This window comes from Varanus komodoensis, unplaced genomic scaffold (assembly GCF_004798865.1).
Source record: "Varanus komodoensis strain SLA01 unplaced genomic scaffold, ASM479886v1 scaffold88, whole genome shotgun sequence".
In the NCBI taxonomy this organism is placed as follows: Eukaryota; Metazoa; Chordata; class Lepidosauria; order Squamata; family Varanidae; genus Varanus; species Varanus komodoensis.
This window is the reverse complement of record NW_025336576.1, coordinates 1,982,392-1,992,663: the sequence shown is the minus strand read 5'-3', so window position 1 is coordinate 1,992,663 and position 10,272 is coordinate 1,982,392. Positions and strand designations below refer to the sequence as shown.

At 53.9% G+C, this 10,272-nt stretch overlaps 1 protein-coding gene across 1 annotated transcript in view; it reads right to left on the bottom strand.

The window, feature by feature from the left end:
* The window catches only part of GFRA2 (GDNF family receptor alpha 2), a 34,566-nt gene that overhangs the window by 7,399 nt on the left and 16,895 nt on the right, over positions 1–10,272 (bottom strand). The window contains exons 5-7 of the mRNA XM_044417493.1: positions 4,135–4,244; positions 3,557–3,697; positions 2,622–2,800 (exon numbers count right to left, since the gene is read on the bottom strand). Coding sequence (XP_044273428.1) covers positions 2,622–2,800; positions 3,557–3,697; positions 4,135–4,244 — 430 coding nt within the window. The remainder of the gene's footprint in view (positions 1–2,621; positions 2,801–3,556; positions 3,698–4,134; positions 4,245–10,272) is intronic.

Below are 10,272 nucleotides of genomic sequence, written 5' to 3'. Positions count from 1 at the left end.
ATTTGGAAAACTCAACAGTGGCCACAGGATTGGAAAAGGTCAGTTTTCATTCCAATCCCAAAGAAGGGCAATGCCAAAGAATGTTCAAACTACCACACCATTGCACTCATTTCACATGCTAGCAAAGTGATGCTCAAAATCCTACAAGCTAGGCTCCAGCAGTATGTGGACCGAGAACTACCAGAAGTACAGGCAGGATTTCAAAGGGGCAGAGGAACTAGAGATCAAAGTTCTTAAAGAGATGGGAGTACCAGACCATCTTATTTGTCTCTTGAGAAACCTGTATGCGAGTCAAGAAGCAACAGTGAGAACTGGGCACGGAACCACTGATTGGTTTAAAATTAAGAAAGGAGTTCGGCAAGGCTGTGTACTGTCGCCCTGCCTATTTAACTTATATGCAGAGCACATCATGAGAAAGGCAGGGCTAGATGAATCACAAGTTGGAATTAAGATTGCCAGGAGAAATATCAACCACCTCAGACATGCAGATGCAGTGCTTTTTTTGTCATAGAACGCACTGGAACGGAGTTCTGGCACCTTTTTTTGACAGATTTTCCAAGTTTTAAAAATAAGTTTAAGAAATGTTTGGTCCATGTGGATTTGAATTGCCCTGTCAAGTGTAGCAGGTCAGCGGCAAAATCAATAAAACGGTGCGTGCAGGCTGCTTGTGCGTCGAATCTGATGCATGTGTACTTCGTCCGCACTGGTTGTGATGGCGCTGCTCGGCTTGTGATTGGCGTGTGGTCACACGCTGAGTGCTTACTGCAGGCTGTGACTGTTATGTTTCGTTACACAACTGACGTGTGTGGGTGTGTGTACAGTGATTGACTATGTGGGAAAGGTAAATAATTTCATGAGTTCCGGCACCCTTTTTCTTACAAAAAAAGCACTGTGCAAATGATACCACTCTAATGGCAGAAAGTGAAGAGGAACTAAAGAGCCTCTTGATACGGGTGAAAGAGGAGAGCGCAAAAGTTGGCTTGAAACTCAATATCAAGAAAACTAAGATCATGGCATCTGGTCCTATCACTTCCTGGCAAATAGATGGGGAAGAAATAGAGGTAGTGACAGATTTTATTTTCCTGGGCTCCAAGATCACTGCAGACGGGGACTGCAGCCAAGAAATTAAAAGATGCTTGCTGCTTGGGAGGAAAGCTATGGCAAACCTAGAAAGCATACTAAAAGCAGAGACATCAGTGTATAGTCAAGGCTATGGTTTTCCCAGTTGCAATGTATGGCTGTGAAAGCTGGACTATAAGGAAGGCTGCGCGCCAAAGAATTGAGGCCTTTGAATTGTGGTGCTGGAGGAGACTCCTGCGAGTCCCTAGGACTGCAAGGCGATCAAACCAGTCAGTCTTAGAGGAGATCAACCCTGACTGCTCTTTAGAAGGCCAGATAGTGAAGATGAAACTCAAATACTTTGGCCACCTAATGAGAGGAAGGACTCCCTGGAGAAGAGTCTAATGCTGGGAACAATTGAGGGCAAAAGAAGGAGGGGACAGAAGGGAATGAGGTGGCTGGATGGAGTCACTGAGGCAGTCGGTGTGAGCTTAGGTGGATTCCAGGGGATGGTAGAGGACAAGAAGGCCTGGAGGAATGTTGTCCATGAGGTCGCGATGGGTTGGACGCGAGTTTACAACTAACAACAACACTATGTGACTGGATGCTGTGCCATGTCAGTGGGGCCAAAGCAAACTAAAGCGTTTGCATCACAGCTCGTAATAGGAAGGCGTGTCTGCTGCGGCCCAGCGTGGGGTGGCTTTTTTAACCCCCATGTGGCACTGTGAATTGTCCTCTGTGGAAACCGCTAGATCCTTTTCAGATGTCCTGCTGCCAGGGCAAGTGTCTTGCCTGCATTTTTGTCCTACCAAAATGAAGAATGATGTATGCACTTATCTCAGCTGAGTTTTATTTCGTTAGCTTAGGCCCAGTTCTCCAGCTATGCCAAATCAACCTGAATGTCTGTCTTCAGAATATCCTCCCAGTTTGGGATCCTCAGCAAATCTGATGAGAATCCCCTCTACTCCTTCATCAAAATTATTTAAAGAAGTATTGAATGACTCCTGGCTGTAGACAGAGCTTCCAGACTGACATGGAGCCAGCAGGTGCCCCTCTTTAAATGCGTCTCATCAACAGCTACCAATCCACTTAACTGCGACATCATCTAGTCCTCGTTTAACCAATCTGTCAGAAAGGAGATCATTAGCGAGCTTGTTGAAAGGCTTGGTGAAATCAAAATACACTATGTCTACAGCATCCCTCTTTTCAACAAAGCTAATAAATAATATTTCTACCACGTGAACAAACGAATGAATAAACAAACAATACCAAACAAAAAAGAGATGTGGTTAGTTTCACACGACCCGTTCTCCAGATACTCCGGCTATCTGCATGCCCATCCATCCATCCATCCAGCCATCCAATTACAGCATTCTTTTCTAATGCACACAGGCTGACCGATTGATCACGCGTCTAGAACTCCGCCAGCTCCCCGCATCCAGCCGAGGGGCCTGGCTCGGGCTGGTGCAGCCCACGGCTCCTTGAACAAGCAACCCAGTGCCTCTCTGTGCGCCTGGACGGTGAGGGGAATCCTGGCTGGGGCGCCTTGGCAATGGCCCTACCTGCACGGAGGTGCAAGTGGGGCTCGCACTCGTGTCCAGGACAGAGTTGGTGTCATTGAAGTCATAGGGCAGAGGAGGACTCTTCTCCGTCTTAGGAGGCGCAGTGATGGGCGGCAAAGCGGGTGGCCTGGGGGAGAAATTGATGTCTGTGCCGTTGCCAAAGGCCTGAATAGCATTTCCTGGTCACAGGGAGGGAGGAGAGAGACAAGGCAGAGTTACTAAGCAAACAAGAATGAGAGACCAGCCCATGAGGTCGCTGCCATCCCCACGGTTGGTTCCACCACCGGCTGCTCCAGAGCAGGGCCCTGGCAGATCCCACCGCTCTTCCTGGCCACGCACCCCAACCGGGAAGCCAAGGGAGTCTCGGTGGAGGCCCCTGCCGGCTTCGGCTGGTGCAGTCATGCTGCATAGCACTGGGACGAGCAGGTCACGAAGCTCTCGGGTTTGGGGATTGCAGCACTGATTCAGACACTGGCTTTTCCTTGTCCTTGTGCAACTCAGCAATCGCTGCCTGCCTGCCATCCGTCCATCGTATAGGATGCTAATAGGTACCCTGTGAGTTGTAATGATACTAACAATAGCAGTAACGTTAGCAACAACTGCTAGTGTTTTTATTGTTGGACAGGAGGAACTGCAGTGCAGCCGTGCGCGGCTCAGGCGGTCCCTCCCCGCCCCGCCCCAGACCCTCAGAAGCCCCTCTACATGCCTGCCTGCAGCTGCAGTGGGGTGGATTAGCAATCACATATGCAAATGCGCAACCTCATTCTGTCTTGCACTTCCTTGCAGACAGGCTGGCTTTTGCGCACTCGCTCTCTCTCCCTCTCTGCCTCCCCCCCCCCCCCCCCCCCGGTCTAAGGAAGTGAGCATGGGTTGGGCCTTGCGCCTGCTTTGGAGCCACGCAGCACGGGGTGCCCTGGGATCGTGTGGCGCCTTACGGAGACACGGGTTTTCCGTGAAGCCCCTCAGGAACTTCGCACACTCCTCCTCCATGTTGCCGCTCCCTCGGCAGGAGCACGACGGAGACACGGTAAGGCTGCTGGCACTCGAGTCCACGTAGTTGGGCATCACGTCGAACCCTGGCCAGGAGGGACAGCAGAGCTGGGCGTGGGCGGCACATGGGGGGCTGCAGCCCTGCCTGCTACCCTCCTCCCACGTCTGGATGGGCCACCCTGCAGGAGTGTGGCAGTGCCCCGGTTGCCCCAGCAGGCCAGGGGGGCCTCCAAGAGGCCCCCTCCTCCCGAGAACCCTTCCAGTGACTCGGGGGCTTCCTCGGCTCATGCTGCAGCCGGCAATGGCACATCCACCTGGGAAGGGCGGCCCCATGCCCGGGCAACCAGACCCCTTCCCTGCTTTGGGGAGGCTGCCGCTGCTCCAGTCCGCTTGGGGTTCCTGCACAGGGCAGGCCTGCCCCAAGCCCTGGGCCCCTCCTCCAAGACTTGCCCCGGCGCAGCACCGCCCCCTGCGGGAGACCAGTCCTGCCCTGCGTGGAGGGGCCCGCACAACCCGCACTCACCGATCAGGCCTGCGTAGGAGCCCAGGCACGCCTGGTAATTATCCCTGGGGCAGCCTGTTGGGGACCGGAAGGAGGGCTGGCAGTTCGTGTGGAAATCCGCCAGTCTGGACCTGGTTGCAGGAGAGAACAAAGAGAGCGGAAGTTGAGAGGGAGAGGGAGAAAATGTCCAGAGACGGAGAGACAGGAAGGACTGTTCTGGAGAGCTGCATGGCACCACCAGTGCCCAAGGGAGGGCACCCACAGAGTCCAGTTGCTGGGGAACATGGGGGTCCTGCTTGTGACCTTCCCAGAGACACAAGGTTGGCCCCGCGCCCCCTCCTCCAGCTTCAGTTCCCCACCACAACCGGAAGGTGGGTGTGGGACGCAAGCCGCCATCAGGCTCCCTGAGTCAATTCCGCCCATGCCAGGGAAAGCGTCTGCGTGTTGCAGAGGCGACGCTTCAGAGATCGTGACGTGGAGGGGGATGGAAGGATGCAAATCGCGGCAATGCATGTAAATGTATGCACAACTACATCTCTCTCTTGCCCCTTTCCAGCGCTGCACGACGTTCTTGGTGATGCACATGCGGCCACTCCAAAGCTGATCACCAGCACCGGGGAAGCCAACTTGTAGTCCCCGCGTCCCCAGGCGGACGATGAACCTGCAGCTTGGAGCTCCGCAGCACGGGAGGCAGTTCTCCAGTGCACGGGCAGCCCGAGAGGTGGAGCAGCTGCTGCAGGAGAGCACAAGCTCACGGTGGCTCCACTGCGAGGCCTCGGAACCCCCCAAGGTTTCGTTCTTTATGGCTCCGATTTACTTCTCTCCAGGCCTCCTGCCCTGGTGAGAGATTCTGTTTAGTAAGCAAACAGCAAACGGTGTATCAGAGATGGGGGTTCCTCCTGTGTCCATGGGGCACTGATATTCTACACCTCAACCAGAAAATCTCTGCGTTTGGCGCATGTCCCAACATGTTTCCGGCATGAGGAGTGCAGGTGGCTGGATGGAGGTGAGAGCCTCTCTGCCCAGAGAGACGGGAGGGCTGCCCCACATCTCCGAGGAATTCAGTGGACTCCCCACACCTAGAAAGATGAGAACTCATTACAAAACCAGTGTGGGCGAGAAGGGCTGCATGATTCTGGGCAGGAAGGCAGCAACTTGCAAGACTCAGTAAAGCACGCATGATTCCTGGACTGGTATGAAAGTGAGGAGAGGAGCCCTGAATGTGGACTGGGTTGGAGGCATCCCTCTAGTGGCATTTTCCATGCAACCCCCTCGTTCAACTGGTTGGTAAGCCAGTTTTCCACTCGTGGAAAGAGAAACCCCCACCTTTGCACATCAGAACCAAAGAGGCAGAACTAAGCTGTGCTTGGCAATTCAAACTTCAGAGACTGCTTTTATCCAGGCCAGAAACTGCCCACAAATGTGCATTTCTGAGTATAGACAAGTCCTTATTTATCTGAAAAGAGGTCTATCTCCGAGGCCTTTCATATGTTATTTTGCTCCCTTATTAATTAAATGCCACTGTTCTGCAGCCAGAGATCAATTATCCAATGCTGGTTGCCTAAAGCCATCAGAACAGACCAAAAAGAAAGAGTGGAAATTGTGTTGTGTTTTGAGAAAATGGGCATGAGCTGCTTCCAAGTATTTCTGATCAAATTAAATGGAGGAACAAACTTGGCTGTGATTGCAGGAGTCGAAGGCTGCCCCTCGTCAGCGCTGAGCTTCACCCTGTTGCTCAAATTAATGTAAGAAGAGAACAGTTCTGGCTGTTATATTTGCAATTCCTTTCCTAAGGATACCTAACAGGGGATGTGCCCATTTCACAGAAGTCGGGCCAATATTCCAATGTCCAGAACAGCCATGGGCAAGATAAACATGTGCTGTGAACAACATAGGCCACCAGGCAGGAAGAGCTGCGAATGTAGATCCTTACAGACTGGAGAGCTGGAAGGGCACCAAGCCGCATGATCTGTGGTTATTGTTGTTTTACTTTGCAGCTTCCACATTTAAAGCAGGCCACAATTTATTCTGTTTTAAGGCAGGGAGATTTATGCAACTATGGCCACCGCTGGCATGAAAGCTGGCCATGATTTGCTACAGAACTTATGCAAACTGCATCTGCATTTTGTACAAATTCCTCTGCCTTTAAGAAATGCACAAGCCGAGGCTGCCTCAAAAGCCAGAGACAGCATGACTCGCGTCAGAGTGAATTAGTGCCAGCGCTGGGGTGGCAGGCCAGAATCCGCGTGGGGGCGGGGAGCTGAGATTTTAACTCCTCACGCAGATCCCTCGCACCCTCCAAGTATTCAGAAATAGGTCTTCATACTGAGGAATTCTAGGAATTCAGCAACGGCTAGGATTTGGAGCGTGCCGTTTCATCACCCGAATTGGCAAAGTAGTGGTGGAGTAGAACTCACAGTGGAATTCAAAGTGCTAACATAATAAGACGCTCTTGAGGAAGCAAGCCCGATATCAAGCCCCCGGAAGGCGCCCCTGCAGGGCCTGGGCCCAGCCTGGCACAGAGATCCAGGAGCTGAGAACGGAGGTGTCTTTTCCTGGGAGGGGGGCTCTTGGAGGAGGGGTGAGGGGCACATCCCTTGGTGCACCAGGTGTCCTGGGCCAAGAGCCCCAGGAGGGTCCAGCCCTCTCAAAGCAGGCCAGTGCCTGGCATGAGGCAGCTCCCCTCCAGCGGGTAACCTCGCCAGCGCCAGGGGCTGGCAGGCAGATGGGGGCTGCTGAGACAAGATGGGATGCATCCAAGGGAATGGACAGAGGAATCGGGTGACGCCACAGAACTGAACGCACTGGCAGTGGAGGGTCCTGAAGGCTGGCAAGGGCAGGGGCACCCCGGACGACACAAGTGCCTGCCAGCTGAGACAGATTTGTGCAGAAGGGGAAAGCCCTGCCAACCGCACCAAGGGCCGCCTTGAGCCCGCCTGCCCCAGGAGGTCCCTCCTTCCTGCCCCATGGAGTGGCCATGGTCTGCAAGCAGCCAGCCCCCGAGTGGCCCGCTCTTGTCCCCACGGGGGACTTGCTCCGTGGCGCTGTGGAGTATGCATGGCCCCTTCTGCAGGAAGGGTGCTAAGTACAGAAAGCTGTTTTCCTCCCGCTTCTCCTGGTGCAGCACCCTCTCCTGCTGGTGAAGCCGAGTGGAAAACAATCGATTCTCTTGCTTCGTTACCTGCCCAAGCAGGCACCACGTGGAGTGAGCGAGCTTTCCAGGGGATGAGTTTCAGCTTCGGCAAGCCAGGGGAGCATCTGCGTCTGGCAGGTTTAGCGTCAGAGACCCGCAACGGCATCGCTCCAGAAACAGGAGCATCCCAGAGCGCCTGGGCTGGGAGGGTTCTTTGCTCTGTGCCTGCTCTCTGGGATGAGTGGCGGTGGGGCGTCTCCTTCCTGGGCACACGCACAGTGCCCTCAGGTCCCCTCGCAGCCACCTTTTCTCAAGGCTGAACAGTCCCAGCCCTCTCTTCTTCCTGTCACAAGGCTTCCTCTCCAGGCCCTGCCTCTCCTTCAATGCCCTCTGGAGCATCAGCATCCTTTAAACTTGGTGTCGGGAGGGCAAGAAATGGGGAGCTGTATGGATGGCCGGCTGCACCCTCGCAGCATGGACGAGCCAAGGGAGGTGGTCTCTTGGGCCACTCCCTCAGGGGGACGGGAGAAGCTCCTTCTTGTTGAACCCCCCAACCCTTCCCCTTCTAGGAGGGGTAAGTACAAGAGAAGTGGCCCCAAGGGATACAACAGACTTATGGAGAGAGCCGAGAGGGATGCAAGCCGCCTCTTACTCCGTCTCCGATGATGTTCTAGGGTGGGGTTCCTTAAAACAAAAGACCGCCTTCTACTCACTCCGTCACTGCACTAGGCTTTAGGATGCGAAGTGCTTGCTGTGTCTGGGGACAGAATGAGCTGGGGGGCTCGGGCCACTCTTTGAGGGGAAGGGGGTGCCACAGCAGAGGGCGCAACGTGGGGGGAAGATGAGCCGGGCATTTATGTGGGATCTCCACTCCTCGCCAGCCCTCCTGCTCGCCCTGGCCATGCCCAAACAAGACCAGAGCAGACGGCAGCAGGGACCGTGAACTTGAAATCCCAAACATCAGAGCGATCCTGGAAAAGTCTGCCAGCGGAAGCATGGTGCCAAAACGCAACTTCACTCGCGTTCCTGTGGAATTTAAAATCCACATGAGGAATGGGTCTGCATTATGCAGCTTAATTGACCGCGGGCTAGAAGAACTGTGGACTGAGACCAGAGACATTGCTAGGGAAGAATGCCAAGAGACAATTCCTGTAGCAAGATGAAAGAAAATGGATGACAGAAGAAATGCTCACAATTGCCAGGGAGAGCAGCAAAAGCAAGCAGGGCAGAAACCAGGTCAGGATCCTGCATGTGGCTTTCAGTGACCCTCACACAGGGACAGAAGGAACTGTGCTGTGTGGATTGCAAGAAGCGATGGCCGGTCCGGAAAGAAATGGGGGTGCCTCAGCACTGCATCCCCAACAAGGAACTACTCTGAGGACAGGAGGCAGAGAAAGGGCTGGAGGATCAGGGGAAGCAGGAATGAAAATGACTGGAAGATACATCAGTTTAAGATATGCAAATAAACCCCTATTGGTGGCAGAAAGCAGCAATGAACCGAAGCAGCTTCTAATAAAAGTTAAAGAAGTGTAAAAGCAAGACTGCAGCTGAAGATTAAGAAACAACACTCATGATTACAAAAGAATTACAGAACTTTACTGTCAACAGTGAAGAAACTGAAATTGTGAAAGAATTTGCATACCTTGGCTCTGACATCAATTCAAAGAGAGAGCACAACCCAAGGGAGAGTCAAAGGCCAAAGATCAAAAGGAAGACTGAATAAAAGATGGATTGACTCATCCTCCATGTGCAGGTCTCAAGCTGAAACAAACTGAGCACCCACTTCAGGCTAGGCTGAATAAACGCCAAGGGCCATGAGACATAGCAGAGGTGTTTTGACCACAGGCAGGTGGGCTGAATTATGAATCCTTATTTATTAGTTTAAAGCCATCACCAACTAAAGGTTTCATGGAACCAATGAACGAATCCATGTTCCAGATGGAATGTGGAAGCTTCTGGGCTCAGTGCAGCCCAGAACATTCACTGTATGTGACCTCTTCCTCTGACTGTTCGCCAGGCAGGTGGCCCACGCTCAAGTTCTGCTCCCGCCCTGTCCCAGGGCGAGTCACGCCAGTGGCCTGGGGACAACTGGCACGTTCCCTGCCGGTTCGGATGGAGGGTTGTTGCCGCCATCCCTCAGATCCTTCTCCCGCCTTGCAGCATTCTCTGAGCCAAGTGCTATTTCTTTCAGAAGACCTGACAAGCCAGCTGGCAATCTTTTCGTAATACCGAAGCCAGATGTCACTCTTTCCATTAGGCATGGGGAATTCATGGTTGGGGCTTAACTGGCAGGGTGAGCACCGGCTGGACCTGTCCCCAAACATCTCCGGTGCCTGCCTTCAGTGCCTCGCGGGGGGGGGGGGGGCACCCGCAGGCCTGGTGGCAGAGCAGGTCAGGCCACATGGCCACATTCTGGTCCAGCAGCAGGCAGCAGGTGGTCCTGTCCAGCCACCAAGACTGAAGAGAGACCTGGCTGGGCCTCTGGAAAATGGGAGGGGGGTACATCAAGGGAGCAGCACCGAAGTGCTTCCCTGGAGCCCTCTGGGAGGGGCATAAATGAAGACAGGTGCAAACGGACCCCGGCTGTGCCGCCCCGGGGCTCGGGCTCCTCAAGTCCTCTGGTGGCTCCTCTTCAGCGCACTGATGCACTTTGATCCTGGGCAGAGGTGGGGGGCTCGGCTGGGCTGTGATCCTCGGAGCATCCCTCCTTGGTCAAAGATGCCCGGGAGCACTGCTCAGGCCCTCATTCCTCTGGGGCCGTTTCGGAGAGTTTGCAAGAATACGCAGTGCCTCATCTTGCACAACCGCGCCAGCGCTGGTACCAAAGGAGCAGGAGACTCTGGCTTTGCCTGCACAGCACAGATACAGCAGGAGGACTGCTGGACTTTGCAAGAGAGTGGAGAAGCGAATCTGGTACAGAAGGGCAAGGATGGAAAGATGCAGGGCAATGAGTGAATGGCGCAGAGCAGAGATCACGGCGTCGATTTGCCAGCATTTAAGTGCTTGGAAGCACCACTGGGGAGTCA